Source organism: Galeopterus variegatus, unplaced genomic scaffold (genome assembly GCF_000696425.1).
Source record: "Galeopterus variegatus unplaced genomic scaffold, G_variegatus-3.0.2 Scaffold1059, whole genome shotgun sequence".
NCBI lineage: Eukaryota > Metazoa > Chordata > Mammalia > Dermoptera > Cynocephalidae > Galeopterus > Galeopterus variegatus.
Window position 1 is genome coordinate 31496 of NW_007727170.1, and position 16181 is coordinate 47676.

General features: G+C 47.5%; 1 protein-coding gene and 1 non-coding gene across 2 annotated transcripts in view; one reads left to right on the forward strand and one right to left on the reverse strand.

Annotated features, from left to right (window-relative positions):
- Positions 1 to 1664: 1664 nt before the first annotated feature.
- The window catches only part of ACSBG1 (acyl-CoA synthetase bubblegum family member 1), a 62709-nt gene continuing 48192 nt past the window's right edge, over positions 1665 to 16181 (reverse strand). The window contains exons 7-15 of the mRNA XM_008574525.1: positions 12210 to 12290; positions 11970 to 12119; positions 11468 to 11644; positions 10526 to 10707; positions 9086 to 9316; positions 8439 to 8656; positions 4786 to 4925; positions 4035 to 4281; positions 1665 to 2346 (exon numbers count right to left, since the gene is read on the reverse strand). Of these exons, the coding sequence (XP_008572747.1) occupies positions 2261 to 2346; positions 4035 to 4281; positions 4786 to 4925; positions 8439 to 8656; positions 9086 to 9316; positions 10526 to 10707; positions 11468 to 11644; positions 11970 to 12119; positions 12210 to 12290 (1512 nt within the window). The 3' untranslated portion in view covers positions 1665 to 2260. The remainder of the gene's footprint in view (positions 2347 to 4034; positions 4282 to 4785; positions 4926 to 8438; positions 8657 to 9085; positions 9317 to 10525; positions 10708 to 11467; positions 11645 to 11969; positions 12120 to 12209; positions 12291 to 16181) is intronic.
- Positions 13177 to 13251, forward strand: TRNAI-GAU. Its single transcript has one exon. It is a non-coding gene; the product is annotated as a tRNA-Ile (tRNA).

A 16181-nucleotide genomic window follows, 5' to 3' on the forward strand; every position in this document is an offset into this window, starting at 1 on the left:
GAAGAAATCTGTCGCCGAGTAAAAGATTTAGATTAATGCTTCTACAAATGGTATTTGCATCCGTCACTTTTAATGGACAGCGCATAAACCTCTATTTAGAAAACCTACCATTATGTATGCATTTGGTGTGCTTGTTTCTTGACAGAGTACATTTTTAGATCTGGCCTTTTCTTAATAAAATCTGTGCAAAGGATGCAGATGATATCCCTATACCTGCTTTCAAAGGACTTTTTCCAAGTGCTTGTTTTATTTATTAAATGTCTATCTGGTAAACTTTTTTTTGTAAACCCTAAGTGGACTGTATCATTCGCATTGTTAGCCATTTTACACTTCAGTTAAAATAGTTTTCCTCAGTTGTAAATATCATGATCCAGAATTAATAAGAGAAAACATCTAATTTTTTAAAGACAAACGCTGTTCTCCTTGGTTTATGAAAAAACATAATGGAAATAAAATAGAATATTGACATAATAGCACAAGATGACATTATTATAAAACTAAACGGGCACAAGAGAAATTTCCTGGGAAAGTTTACATCAAAAACAGTGAATATGGTATATTTCTTAGTGATACGGAAAATAAAGACAGATTTGTCCTTTATATGAATTACTGAATATGAATAAAAACTTTAAATCCAGGAAGTATATTATCAGAGATGTAATTTTTGTTAATAAGATATAGGTAATATATTGGGTACAAAGACAGAAATGCATTATGTGCTCAATTATTTTATTATCTCAAGGTTTAATATTCTTTGCGAGAACTTTTAGTGAAGCAGAGGGTGGCGCTTCCTTTTCACTGCACACGGTTTAAGCAGCATGAGTTGTCACAGCTTCTGAGCCCCTGTACCGACACCCTGAGTCGAGCCAGGGGAGCTGCCCATATCATGCATTGGCTCTTGCATGTCACTGTCTGGACAGGGACCACACTCCAGCTGGTACTGCTGGGGGTGACACTGCTGAAGGGCCTGATCACCTGTATTTGGCTGCAATTGAGGAACTGGGATGCTGACTATTAATTTTATATTTCAGCTGCCCTTCCCCTCCCCCAAAGCACCTAATCACTGCCCTCCGCCTCAACAATGCCAGTACAAGGTGACATTGCAAAGACCGGAGCTGGTTCAGCCTGAGTTGAGTCACAAAATTGTGCCATGCTGGGGCTTGGGCTCAGCTTTTGATTTACAGGTACCTTCTCCCCTGCCCCCCCACCCCCATCCNCTCTATCTGGGTCATTTTTAAGGCTTGTAACCAGACTTACAGTCTTCTATGTGTTTTACTTTAAGCTGCTGCTTCCTCTGTGTTATTGGATTGTGCTCATTATCAGTGGCTCTTGGGCTCACAGTAATAAAGAATTCCAAAACTGATTAAGATGTATGCTTTCTCTACCTGCTGCCCGTTCAGATGTTTAGGTCATTTTGGCTCAGCTTGCTAATAAGAATGGCTGCTTAAGGCATTCCGAGTGGAAGGGGGGGCCTGGGGGTAAAAGGCTTACACTTGAGTTGGCTGCTTTTACTAGAATGCTCCACTGACCCCATCCTGCACCTTTGTCTATTCCAGGGCACTAATGGTCACTCATATGCCTGTTGCACACAGTCCTGCGGGTTAAACACCCACTACTCTTTGGACTGGTCCTGCCTGCTCATGACAAAAAAAATCAGGTACTTCTTGACAGTTCTGTTAAAAGGTTTAATATTTAAATTACACATTAAATACAATCAAATAGGCAGCAGCAGGTTTATTAAGCATCAAGTGAGTGGGTGTGTGTGGTGGAGGAGGGAATCATGGAGTCGGCAGTGTCCAACAGGATTCCAGAGTAAGTCGGGCCGTTAGGTGGGTTAGGGCTGTCCGCTCTCCCTGTGGTGCACACTGGTGATATGAGCTGTCTTTCCCTCCGTCCTCCGCTCCCACCCAGCCTGCACCGGCTGGCCTGCGACGTGAGCTAGCAGCTTGTTAAATCTACCTGGAACTGGGGCCAAAAGTGATCAGCCCTTTAGTTCTGGAAGGAGAGCTGATCTCATTTGTCACCTGAACAAGCAGCAGCACCTAAACAGAATTACAACTATCCATACGGAAGCTTCTCAGAATTGTCAGCTATCGTTGGCACAAGACCTGGTCAATGTCGAAGCCGGTGCCATCCCCTGACCTGGAGGTTTAACAGACTTGCCAGAGCTCCTGTGCCCAGACCGAAGAGAACCTGGAGTCAGGGAAATGCTCGGGAGGCCGGACACCTGTTCAGCAGAGACTGCAAGGACGGCCTCCGACTACTTGTTCTGCTCTTGGTAAAAGGAGTCAATGATATCTTTGTACTTCTCCAAAACTGTGGGCCGCTTCAGTTTCATTGTGGGACCTAAAAGAGAAGTTGGAAGGGATGAGTGAGGCCCAGGCTCTGAGAACTCTGAGAAAGTGTGTGGCGAAGATCCAGACTCAGTGCTGTGACTCAGGAGTTAAGCCAGACAGGACAGAGGGGGCAGCCTCCAAGAGAGTGAAGCCTCTTCCTGGTGTCCACACCCCTCATATACGTCCCCTCCCACGTTGTGCCAGGGTTGGTCTGTCGCTGATAGAATATAGAGGAGGTGATGGTGTGTCACTTCTGGGAACAGGTTATAAAACACTGCAGGTTTTTCATATGCATTGTAAAGTGGTGTAAGTCACATCCACCTTACCCTTGACCTGTACCTATTCCTGATCCTCAATCCATTTGCTGTTCTGTCCCTTAAACAAATAAGTGATTCAAGCAGTTTTTTAAAAGGAAAAGGGAGGGAGGAAGGGAGGGACAGACTATGGTTTCCATCTTGGGCTCTTCTGGATCACTCTTTCTGGGGCAAGCCAGCTGCCGTGCTATGTGGTCCACTGGCCAAGAACTGAGGTCTCTGCCCAACAGCCAGCATGGAACTGAGGCCTGCCCACAGCCACGTGAGTAAGCGTGGAAGTGGACACTCCAGCTGCAGATAACCACGGCCCCAGCCCACATTGACTGTGACCTCATGAGAGACCCCGAGCCAGAGCTATGCGGCTCCTGAATCCTGACCCACAAAAATGAAGATAATAAATGTTTATTGTTTCCAGCTGCTGCATTTGGGGGTCATTTATAACACAGCTATAGATTACTAATACACAAATCATCAGCATTTTAGTGAAAGTTTATACAATAGTGGACATCACGCTTTGATAGATTGTGATTCATCGGGGAAAAGCGCAGGCTAGGGGGAGCCTCTGCTGTGGTCTTTATGAGAGATCGTCCCCATATCACTTTTCCTGGCCTTGGTTTCCCTTCTCTAAAGCAAGGTTGAAAGGGCTCTCACTTGAAGTTCTGGGTACCTTTAAATATCCAACTCACTCTTGACTGTGTAACTGGAAACTTCAAAAGCAAAGCCATTTATATAAACTGCACAGAGAGGACACCTTCTGTCGGGTTGACCTCGCATTCAGTTTGTTAGCACCAGAGAACCAGATAAGCTCAAGGTCTCCAGCTGCAGCTCAGCAGTCCTGTATATAGTTGCATCTGGGTTTAGCCTTGACGGGTTGAGGGGATATCACTGGAGAAGCCATTCCTACCTCCCCTGTGCCATAAACAGCCAAGATGCCATAGCCACAGTGGCCTCACCCAGCCAGCTGAGGCTGTACCAGAGGCATTTTCTGGTTCTGTGGACCGTGGTCCAGAACGGTTTTCTTCACCCATTACATGAGCCAACTTTACAGAAGGTTACAGTAGCCTCAGCCTTAAAACCAGGCGACTCCAGCCCAAACCCTAGCAGGGTTCCATTGTTTTTAGGGGGATATGTCAAGGCAAAGTTAAATGTCCAATGTTCAAATTAGGGAGTTCTAGCATGTATCTTATGCATTCAACAAGCTCTACACAACCACAAGCCCATGCTCCAAGCAGGGTCCCCTGACAGGATGGAGATGGCTGTCACCCAAAGCCCTGTCCATGACCTTCTACCTGCTGTGGCTGCTTCAGAGCGGGCCCCTCCCAGGCACTGCCATGGCCTCTGCCTTCCCAGACAGCCCCTGGAATGATGAAAAGAGAAAACCTACCCAACTCTCCTCCTGAGATGGAGAAGTCCCTCTCAAGGATGGCCCACTTCTGGATGTGGTAGGGTCGGGCTGCCGCGTTCATGTTGACCCTCTGGATCCCCTCTTTGATGGCCTGATACACAACCTCATCCTTCTTCCCCACGATCTCAGACACTGTGGTGGCTTTGCTGCCCACCCGCTGGCAGAACTCCACGGCTTGTTCGGTCAGATTATCAGTTGGGTCAGAGGTGTCTGGATCCAGAGTGCACTGAAAAGCCAGAGAGCACATGAGGACCTGCCTCGTTCTGCAGGACACAAGCCCTGGTCTTGGAGGAGGCCTTACTGTGGATGGCAAGGGTGTGAGGTCTGTTTCAAAGAGACGGTTCTAGAATGAGTAGGACGCTACTGTGTCGAGCCTGTGGTGTGGTGGAAGGAACAGTGGTCAGAGAATGAGAAGTCCTGTCAGTGAAGTCATCATCTGTAAAACAGACACTGTCACTTCTGCCCGTCTACCACCCTGTCAGCTGTGTGCCTGCTGAAGGAAACGAGGAAGGCAGCAGCACTTGGTAAGCTGGAATATTCTGGTAGCACATGAAGGACCAGCACAGTGGCATATGGGGGACAGAAGAAATTTCCATGTGCTACAGCTGCCCCCAGGGTGCAGGCAGCACTGACTGCAGTTATTCCAGAATAAAGCCATGAGATCCAGATGAGCCCGGGGCTGAATGTGGCTTCTGCTACAGACTGCTCCCCCAGAGCCCCCTAGACGTACCTTCAAGGTGAGCAGCATGGACAGGAACTTCCTCTGGTCCCCGATCAGCATGGCATTGCTGATGATGGGCAGCTCCATTTTCACAGCCTCCTCAATGGGCACAGGGGGCACATTCTCCCCACCGGCCGTGATGATTAATTCTGGGGAGGCAAGGCCAGGTCCCAGCACAGGCTGTAGTCCAGGTGCCCCAGCTGAACCACGACCCAAGCCTCAGCCACAGCCCAGAGGCCAGAGCAGCAGGTAGTGCTGCTGAAGATGCCCCCTCTCTGGGAACCAAGTGTCAGGCCCTCCAAAGACCTCGTGCCTGCCAGGGGACGGTGGCAGTCCCCTGAGGACAAATGCTTACCCAGGCCCCCAATTGGCTCATCACCCAAGACTTTGCCTGCTCAGGCATCTCATCCACGGCCCTCTTCTGCTAGCGCCAGTTCCTCAATGAACCCCCACCTGCCCCTCAGTAGCTTGCATGTCATTTCTCTTCCCTGCCTTTGCTTAATAACCACCATCCCTGTCGTTCACACAGCACTCACCACCACGCTAAGTGCTTTACATACAGTAACTCATGTCATCCTCACAATAAGCCTGTCATTTTGCAGATGAGGAAACTGAAGCACAGAGAGGTTCATTAACTTACCCAAGGTCACATGTTAATGAGCGGGAGAGCTGAGATTTTAAATCCAGTCCAGTCCCAGAGTCCGTGCTCTTCCCCACCCTCCTATGGTGCCCCCCACCTTCCCTGTGTCTTTCCCACTAGAAAGCCCTCTCTCCTTTATTCCCTCAGTCCAACACGCTGCCTATTCTTCGGTGACCAGCTCAGTTGCCTCTTTCAAGAAGCCTCCAATTCTTCCACCTCCCCCTTCTTTGAGCTTTTCTTATGGCATCCATCTGCCCATCCATTGGTTCATCCTTTCATTCAAATATTTGTTGAGTGTCTCTGTGTGCAAAGCCAGGTATTATGTATTCAATGCACTGGTCTTCTGTTCTTTGAATGATGGCTTACTACTAGGCTAGATGGTGATCAATTTAATAAAATAAAATCCATTAAAATAAATAAAATCAACAAATGCACCTTGAATGATTTTAGCAAGACTATAATCCTGTCCCCCAGTTCTGTCTGATTCAACAGATTAGTTGGTCACATTCTGTGCACACGTCCTATACTGACATCAGGCACAGAATAGAACAAGACAATCCCAGGCTGCAAGGAGCTCATGGTGTAGCAGGAGCTCAGGAGCCGTGGGGGCCAGGGAGGGACCTGGCCCATCTAGGTGCTAAGTAGGAATAGGGGCTTGACAGGCAGAGGGCAGAACACAAGCAGAGCACACAGGCCTTCAGTGAGCTGCAGGCAGTAAGTGGGGGAAAGGCTGGAGAGGGAGCAGGCCCGTCCCAGAGGCCTCCAGTGCTGGCTCAGGAGCTGGACTGTGAGCTGGCAGGTGGGAACCCCTCAGTGGTTTGGGATCAAAGCTTTAGGGCACTCTGGTAGCTAGGTGAAGCATGTTTGTTAATGGACTGAGCTGGCCAGAGAAGAAACCATGACAGGAGTTCAAATGATCAGGGCTTGTCTACAACAGCAGAAATGAGTGGAGAGGAAAAGGTAGACTAGAAATGTGGAAAGACGGAATCCGGCCTCCCCCACAGAACCCTCGTCATTGCTTCCTCAGTCCTGCCCTTTTCTCACTACTCCCTGTTCTTACCAGCGTCTTTCACAGTGCGTAAATGATAAAACCATTAGCTAAGTATAGAAAGTAACTTTCTTAATCTGATGAAGAATATCTACAAAAACCCACAGGAAATATACTGGATGATAAAATATTGAAAGCATTCCCCTGAGATCAGAAACAAAACAAGGGTGACCACTACCACCACTTCTATTCAACACTGTCCTGGAGGTCCTAACCCATGCAATAAGCAAGAAAAAAATCATAAGCAATGGAAAGGCAGAAATAAAACAGCCATTATTTGCAGATGATAAGATGGTGCCCATGGAAAATTCAAAAGAATATATACACACTACTAGAATTGATATGTGGACTCAGCAAGGTCATTTGATACAAGGCCAATATGCAAAAAGCACTTGCATTTTTATATACCAGCAACAAACAATAAACAAAAAAATTTTAATGTTACTATTTTTAATAGCATAAAAAAGTAAAATTCTTGGGAGAAAATATAAGGAAAGTGTGCAAAAATCTCCACATTGAAAACTGTAATACGAGGGGCCTTCAAAAAGTTCATGGAAAGGTTCATATTACCTTTTAATCCCATTTTTCTATGAACTTTTTGCAGTACCCTCATACACTGTTGAGGGAAATTTAAAAAGACCTAAGTAAACGGAGGGACAGATTACCATGTTTATAAATTGGAAGACTCAATGTTGTAAAGATGTATACATCCTTACCAAATTAATCTACAGATTCAATAAAATAAAAATAAGAATTCCAGCCAATTTTTTTAAGGAAACTGACACAATGATTCTAAAATTCAAATGGAAATGCAAATGGCAAAGAATAGCCAAGGTCATCTTCAAGATAAAGACCAAGATTGTAGGACTTACACAACCAGATATCAAGTCCTATTATAAAGCGACAGACATTAAGACACTGGGATATTGGTGCAAGGATAGGCAAATAAACCACTGGAACAGAATAGAGTCCAAAAATAGACCTTTCATAGGCAGTCACTTGCTAACTGACAGACTCCACTGCAGGGCAATGGGGAAAGAATGGTCTTTTCTAGGAGTCATTTAGGGTCAACTGCATATATGCATATACATTTGGAGAAAAGGTATCTGGACACTTACCTCTTACCATACTATTTCTAAAAGGAGGGCCAACGCTAAGCTGGATTTTTGTTTTCTGGCTATGATGCCACCTCCTGCAGGGATGCAGGTCCCCTTACCTGCCATTACAAAGACGAACACTAGGCGGCGCCCGCGGCACGCCCAGGCAGCCACCTGTCACCTCCAGCCTGGGTCTTCCCGGAGAGTACCGGCCCCGCCAGGGCTCACCGGCCTGCATCGCCCAGGGCCCAAACGCAGGCACGTCCTGTCCCTCCCTGGGGCCTCCGTGGCCATGAGTTGGAACCTGGGCTTGGTTGCATATCGGCCTGCGCGATTCCTAGAAAGTCTTTAACCCACTCACCGAGCTTCAGTTTCCCCTGCGGCTGTTACGCAAAGTAAGCAAAGCATGTTTCCACGGAGGGATCCCAACTTCCTTCCCGGTCTCCGCGGGAAGTTTCATGTTTTATTTTTAATTTTATATCCAATTTGCGTTCTACTACTCTCCCTCGTATCCGTGTTTGCATATAAAAATACATAATAGGAAGGAACTCCAAAAAATTCATGGAAAGATTCGTCCTTTAATTTTATTTGCCCACGAATTTTTTGGAGTATTTATGCCCTGGAATCTTCTGGAAAGATTTGCTTTGTCTCTCTAGGAGTTTGAATACCAGCTCCACCATGCACTACAGCTGGGTGACCTTGGGCGAGTTACTTTACCTCTCTGGATGTCCTGATTAGTAACTCAGGGTAATAATAGTACCTGCCCCACAGGCGGACAGTAGTAAAACGACGGCGGGAAGGCGCGCGGCACTTCAATCAACGAGGACGCAAAACTGCTGGGAGTGGATCCCTTCGGCTGCCAGCGGGGGGCGCTCACCTTTGAGGCGCCCGGTGAGGTAGAGGAAGCCGTCGGCGTCCAGGCGGCCGGCGTCGCCCGTGTGCAGCCAGCCGTCGGCGTCGATGGCCTCGCACGTCTTGTCCTCCATGTTCAGGTAGCCCATGAAGACGGTGCGGCCCCACAGGCAGATCTCGCCGATGCCCTCCGCATCCTCGTTCACCAGCTTCACCCGGCAGCCTGGCAGCACCTTGCCCGAGCTGGCAATGGAGGAGGGGAGGCTGGTCAGAGGGAGCCTCTCCTCCAAGCCCTCACCGTGGAGCCTGGTCTCCGACCTCTCGGTCTGCACTGATGGCTAGAAGGTGTCCCCTCCCAGGGTTTTTGTATTTTATCAGGGGACTTAGAGCTGAAAGGTAGGGCCAATGAAAGGTTTATAGGTGAATGGATGGGTGGATGAATGAAATGCTAAGGGCAGAACTTGGAGCGCTGTGATGGGGACGGTGGGTATTCAAGCACAACAGATGATCCTTCAAATCACTTCCCAGAACTGAGCGCCCTCCCACCCCCCAGAAGTCTGGCCCTGTCCTCCCACTCCAACTGCCCAACTGGTTCTGGGCCATCTGCTGTCCTGGGAGACTCTCTCGTAAGGGCTTATGGGCGTGAGGATGTGTGGCAGCCTTGGGCCTCACCTGTAGAGCCGGTAGTTGTAGGGGCTGGACATGAAGTGGGGGCCTGAGGTCTCACTGAGTCCGTAGCCCGCGTACAAGCGGATGTTGAGGCCCAGGAAGAAGCGCTGTGTCTCTGCGGTCATGGGAGCTGCCCCATAGAAGCATTTCTGACACTTGGCAAAGCCCAACACCTGGCGAACCTTGGCTAGCACCAGGTAATCGGCCAGTCTGGTTGTGAAGGGCTTCAGGTCACTGGTGGGAGAGGGAGAATGATCCACGGAAGGAAACACACACTCACATTAAAAGGGGTTCATTGGGTACACACTGGCATGGCTGCTCCGGTTATCTGTTCTGATTGGTTGTTCCAAATGCCAAACCCATTGTTAAATATTTTGAATATTGGCCCCGCTCATGAACATGCAGGCAAGTTTAGGCGCACATGCATGTGATTCTGTGCAAATGTATCTTGAGCCAGGAAGTCAAACAGATTCAGCTGTGTACAGGTGCACAGGCAACAAAGATGCATGCAAATTTGCACACACAGTATTGCACATGTGCAGAGACTTGAAGTATGTATTCATGTACATACATGTACAAACATGTGCATGATCCCACTGAAGCCACAAATGCTTCGTTCATGCATATTCAGTTTTCATGTCTGCGCAAATGAAGCTATAGGTGCACAGATGGGTGCACGTGTTGCATGATACCCATTCACAGACACCTGGTAATGGAAACTATTTCTAAATTGAAACCAGGCCAGATTTATATCACTGACCCTCCCACAGCACTGTGTGTGAATTTAAAATGCAATCAAAAGGGGGTGGAGCCAGCCCGGTGGCGCACTGGAGAGTGCGCTGCTTGGGAGCGTGGTGGCACTCCCACCGAGGGTTTGGATCCCATGTGGAGACTGGTTCCCGCTCACTGGCTGAGCGCAGTGCGGGCGCAATACCAAGGGTTGCGATCCCGTTGCCAGTCCCCAGTGCGGGCGCGACACCGAGGGTTGCGATCCCGTTACCGGTCAGTAAAAAAGACAAAAAGGAAAAAATAAATAAATAAATAAAAGGGGGTGGGGGAGAGATCCCAGTGTTCACCTGGAATGCTGGAAAGGCTGGAAAGGCTAAGCCCCTACAACTGTGGTCCCTTCTCCAGCCACCTACTGAGGACAGGAGACCTCAGGAGACAGTAGCAGGAGCTGCTCTTAGAGAGGTGAATTCCACTTCAGAGGAAGCAAGTCAGTTCTCCCAGTCAGAACCACAATAAGGTGACTGTTCCCATCAGGGTCAGGAAGAGTACAGGAGCTCAAGCCCAACCATTGATGGGGCCCCCGCACAGGGGTTTGCAGAACTGACAGGCTGATGGAGCAGAGATAAGCCTAGCCTGTCAGATCCTTGGTTGGGTACTGGATTATGACCCAACCCTCCTGCCTCTCTAGGCCTCCTGCCCCCTGGCCCTCTGTACCTGCCAGGGCAGGTGAGGTTCTGCTCCAAGGTCACCGACATGGCCCACAGCAGCATCTTGCGTCGGATGAAGCCTGACCGAGCCGCCACCTCCTGGATCCGCTCCATGATCTTCTCCCACACGCGGGGCACACCCATGTGGGATGTGGGCTGCACCTCACGCAGTGTGTTCACCAGGCTCCCCTGTTCACCACCGGGGAGAGGAGGCCAGCTGGTTCAGGGCCAGCTGCAGTCCAGGAGGCCCCTGTCCCCAGACTCAGGCGTGCACACACTTCACAGCATGCCCACTGCACATGAATGTTCACACGGGTGCACACACCTGCATGCAACCTGTGGCATGTGCTGTTGGCTGTCAGCTCAACAGCCATCCCTTACTCTTTTTTCCTAACAGAACTCTGATGTTGGTTAGGTATCAAGTGGCCAGATGCTTCAGAAATCCCTCAGTCCCTTCCCACTCCTGAGGGTGGTGGCTCTTCATTAATCTAACTCTAACAGGATAATCCCATCTCCCTGAGCAGTGTTTGGAATGGACATGTGACATTGTTCAGGCCACTGAGATGCAGAGTGGGGGGAAGTTTGCTAGGGGCCTCCTGGGAAAGTTTTCCTCAAGGTTTAAATACACCCAAAGAATAGGTGTAGTTTATGAGGCTGGGATGCAAGGAGGGGCTGCAGCCATCTGGTGACCATCTTGTCATACTCTGAGAACAGCCCGTTCTTGAAGGCATTGCAGACCCAGAGAGCCACTCTGACTCGACTTTAATGTCATCATTTTCCTTCTTGTTTGGTCATTTGAGTCAGGCTGTGCTAATTGGAGCTGGCAAGATTCTGACTGATAAACACACAGGCCAGCAGCACACACACAGGGCACTCAGACATGCGTACACACTTGGGTGCACCCTCGCACACACCCTCAGACACCTGCATGGCAGAGAGGGAGACTGACCTGCAGGGCGTCAGGCTCGGCAAAGCAGACCTGGGCACCCCACTGGATCCCCGTCCACAGGTCGTAGATCTGGGCAGCAATGTGGCTGAGGGGTAGGTAGCTGACCACCACCTCCTGCTGGACTTCTGCTGGCTGGATGTCACCAGCCAGGCTGCCGAACCGTGCTGTCCATGTGATCTGGAGCACAGGCAGATGGGCCCCAGCAGTGTCCACAAGCCAGCCCTGGCAGTGCTCACAACTGTGGCCAGCCCGGAGGCTTGGGGCTACTTACTGGGGGACCCCCAGAGTGAGTGGCTTTCCAGGCATTTCCACAGGGACGGGGCTCCCCTGCCTGCCCCCTCCCCTTGGCCAGGCTCAGTCTGGCCCACAGTCTGATGGGCTGTCCTCCTTGTCCCAGCTCCCTGAGCTAAGGGGCCAGAAGAACCTTCCTAGGGGCCACTGGGGCAGGGCCATGGCCCAGATCCACCCCTGCCCACCCTACTCATCTGGGCATCTATCCTACATTGTCCTGACTCAGCATCACGCCCTTGGGGCTCCCAGTGGTGCCCGATGTGTAGACCAGCACGCAGCACTGGTTGGGCTGCTGGGCTTCGATGATGGTGTCCAGGGCCTCCTCAGGCACCTCGTTCCCCAGCTCCATGAATTCCTCCATCTGTGGTCAAGTGGGGGAGGGCAGGCATTCCAGGTCAGCTGGGTGCCCAGACATCCCCCCCACCCAATGCCCAGTCCCCACTACCCATACCGTGTACACATTGGCCATCTTCTGTGGAGGAGGTTCTTGATATATCACTACTGCCTTCAGATGTGGCAAATTTTTCCAAATCTGCATTGACAGGAAAAATAAATCAGGGTTTAACAAGAAAAATGTCACCTCCTGAAAAGAACCCCCTCTCCCAGTGTTAGTCTGTTTGGCAGGCACACTTTAGCAAAGGTCTCTGGGTTCCCCATCTCTGACCTTTGGCCCCAGCAGGACAATTGCCACCCTTCATCCATAGTTTCCCATCATGAAAATTTGGGAGCAGTGAAGGTGGGCAGAAGCAGGGGGCAGGGAACAACTCCCTAATAAAAGAAAACCACCAAACAACCTGGGGTCTGGTGAAACAAACTATGATCCAGGCATACAGCGAGTACTATGTAACTGTAGATGAGAGGGACAGAGGGACAGAGGGCGAGAGTTCTACATGCTGATATAGAGTGGTTTCTAGGATATCTTATTAAGTGAAAAAAGGAATGTGTATAATCTGCAAGTAGTATGCCAAATTTGTGTAAGAGAGGGATACAATGTGAATATACATATCTATGTTTGCAAGCACGTATTTGCTTATATTTACAAAAAGGAGACCTGGAAGGTTAAACCAAAAACTACTTAGACTATCTGTAGGGAGAGAAAGGAAATGGGGGTAAGAACAAAGGGATAGAAGCAAAAATTCTTTGAGCGTATTCTATATAATTTTGACTTTGGAATCATGTAAATGTTATAATCATTTGAAAAATAAAATTATATGAAAATAAAAAAAAATGATTCCCTAAAACTTAAAAATCTGAAAGAAATGAATTCAACTACATATATACGAAATTGGTGACATAGCCAAACACACAGACACATACACGTGCACGCACACACACACACACATATTACATCAAGGGATTTTATAGCAATGCACTTTGACCCTCTATATACTCTAGGAACAAAAAGGAATTCCAGGATTGGCCAGTTAGCTCAGTTGGTTAGAGTGTGGTGCTGATAACACCAAGGTCAAGGGTTCGGATCCCTATACCAGCCAGCTGCCAAAAAAAAAAAGGACTTCCAAACTTCATTTAGTAGTATTGTTGGCGATAATATCAATAGTACTATTTTTAAACTATTTGATATTTATTGTAGGATTAGGTTAACGTTATTGGGCACTCTTTGATGTTTATTATAGGATTAGGTTAATGTAAGTTAAGATAAAAGAAATGCAAAAATAAAAGGAAAGAAAGTAAGTTAAAATCACACAATAGAATATTTGAATCAGAAATATCAGTGTAAACTCATGATTTTTTTTAAAAAGTATATATTCCTGAGACTTCTGATTCTGGTGAGAATGGAGTAACACTTTCCTCCCACTGAAAATACTAGAAAACTGAACGAAACATATAAACCAATTGATTTCAGATATAGACCACAGACAGGTCAGGACTGAGAGGGGGAAACAAATGCAATGAGCCTCTGAGTGCCCCAGCGTTCTGCCCATAGGCAATTTCTGGGCTGTGGCAGAGAGAGAGAGAGAGAGAGAGAGAGAGAGAGAGAGAGAGAGAGAGAGAGAGAGAGGAAGAACTCAGTTGTCTTCCCGAGTTGAGGTGACAGAAATCAGAGCTCAGGAAAGCTGAGGTGGCTGGGATGTCTGGGACAGAATACCACAGAGAAGAGAACTAGATAGGGAAGGAGTCCTGGAAATCCTTTCAGGATCCTCTGCAGTCTGGCTGCATACCCACCTGTGCACCTACAGAAGGTGAAACTCCATGAAGCTGGAGGAAGAGCAGCGACAGAGGCTGAAGAGAAACAAGAGCTCGTATAGGAATTGCTCATGGCCCAGTCAGACAGCGTGGAGGGACCTCCATGAAGCAGAGACACAGGGTCATGCCTTGGTAGTTGGGCTTAATTAGCTCTAGAATAAAGGCTATCTAGATCTGCCCTCGAAAGCCTGAATATAGCCTCAAAACAAAGTTCAGAGAGAAGAGAAAAACCTGGAAAAAAATGACCTGTGAGACAGTATCAAGAAATCTATCATACATGTAATTGGAGTCCCAGAAAATATTTTCTAAAAATTAAAAATCTGAGAAATTTTTAAATTCGATTAAAACTATAAATCCACCAATTCAAGAATCTCAATGAACACCAGGCAGAATGAACCCAAAGAAAAAAACACCAAGACACAACGTAACCAAATTGCTGTAAATCACTGACAAAGAAAAAAAATCTTACAAGCAGCCAGAGAGACAGGCACACTATTTGGACAGGAACAAAGATAAGAAATTGCAGACCTCTCCCCCAGAAATTATGCAAGTGGAAACACTGGAATGGGATACTTAAAGTGCTGAAAGAAAAAAAATAAAACCTGTCAACTCAGAATTCCAGACCAAATGAAAATACCTTAAAAAAAAAAACAAAGGCAAACATAAACACTTCTTCAAAGAGTAGCTGAGAGAATGTGTTGCTGTTGGACCTGTTCTACAAGAAATGCAGAAGGAAGATGATACCAGATAAAAACCTGATCTACATAAAGAATGCAGTGTCAGAAATGGCAAAAATTCTTTCCTTTGGGGCCAGCCCGGTGGCGCACTGCTACAGTGCGCTGCTTGGGAGTGCGGCGGCGCTCCCTCCGAGGGTTCGGATCTCACATACAGACCGGTTCCCGCTCACTGGCTGAGCGAGGTGTGGGCGCAGCACCGAGGGTTGCGATCCCGTTGCTGGTCCCGGTCCGGTACGGGCGCAACACTGAGGGTTGCAATCCGTTGCCGGACATGAAAAAAGACAAAAAAAAAGGAAAAAAAAATTCTTTCCTTGTTTTAAAATGTCTTTGAAAGATACTCAACTGTTTAAAGCAAGAATGATAACAATGTATTGTGGGGTTTATAACCTATAAAGTAGTAACGTGGATGACAACAGCACAAAGGATGGGAGGGGAGTGGAAGTATACTGTACAAGGTTCCGTGTTACCTGTGAAGTGCTATAATGTCTGAGAGTGACTGTGACAAGTTAAAGATGCACATTGTAAACACTAGAGCAAACACTGATATAATTAACAAAGGATAGCTAATAAGCCAGTGGAGATAAAATGGAATACCAAAACAAAATAAAGCAAAAACTCAATCCAAAAGAAGTCAGGAAAGAGGAGAATAGGAACAAAAAAACAGATGGGAAAAATAAGAAACAAATAGCCAGATGATGGATTTATAGGCAATATTTTCAGATTGGATAAAAGGCAAGACTCGACTATATGCTAAGAGAAACTCACTTTAGGTATAAAGTTTCAGAACAAGAACCACTACCAGGGATAAGGAGGGACATTTCTGAATGAAGAAGGGGTAATTCTTCAAGAGAATGTAACAATCTAAGTATGTATATGCCTAATAACAGAGCTCCAAAATACATGAATCTAAACTAACAGAACTGAAAGGAAAAATAGATGAATCTACAATAATAATGGGAGATTTCAACACTCCCTTTCTCAGTACTTGATAGGACAAGTAAACAGAAAATTAATAGGGATATAGAAAACTTAAACAACCTTATAACACTACCAACCAACTTGACATAATTAACATTTACAGAACATTCTACCCAACAAATGCAAATACACGTTCTATCCAATATGCATAGAACATTCACCAAAATCAACCATTATTCTGTCCACCGCAAAAACAGGTGTTTTAGGGCCGGCCCAGTGGCGCACTGGATAGTGCGCCGCTTAGGAGGCGCGGCAGTGCTGCCGCCCGAGGGTTCGGATCCCACATACAGACCGGCTCCCGCTCACTGGCTGAGCGAGGCGTGGGAGCAACACCGAGGTTTGCAATCCCGTTGCCGGTCCCTGGTCCGGTACGGGGGCAACACTGAGGGTTGCAATCCGTTGCCGGACACGGAAAAAACAGACAAAAAAAAAAAAAGAAAAAAAAAAAAAAAAAAAAAAAAAGGGGTTTTTGGGACAAAAAGGGCCCCGGGAAGGGGGGGGTT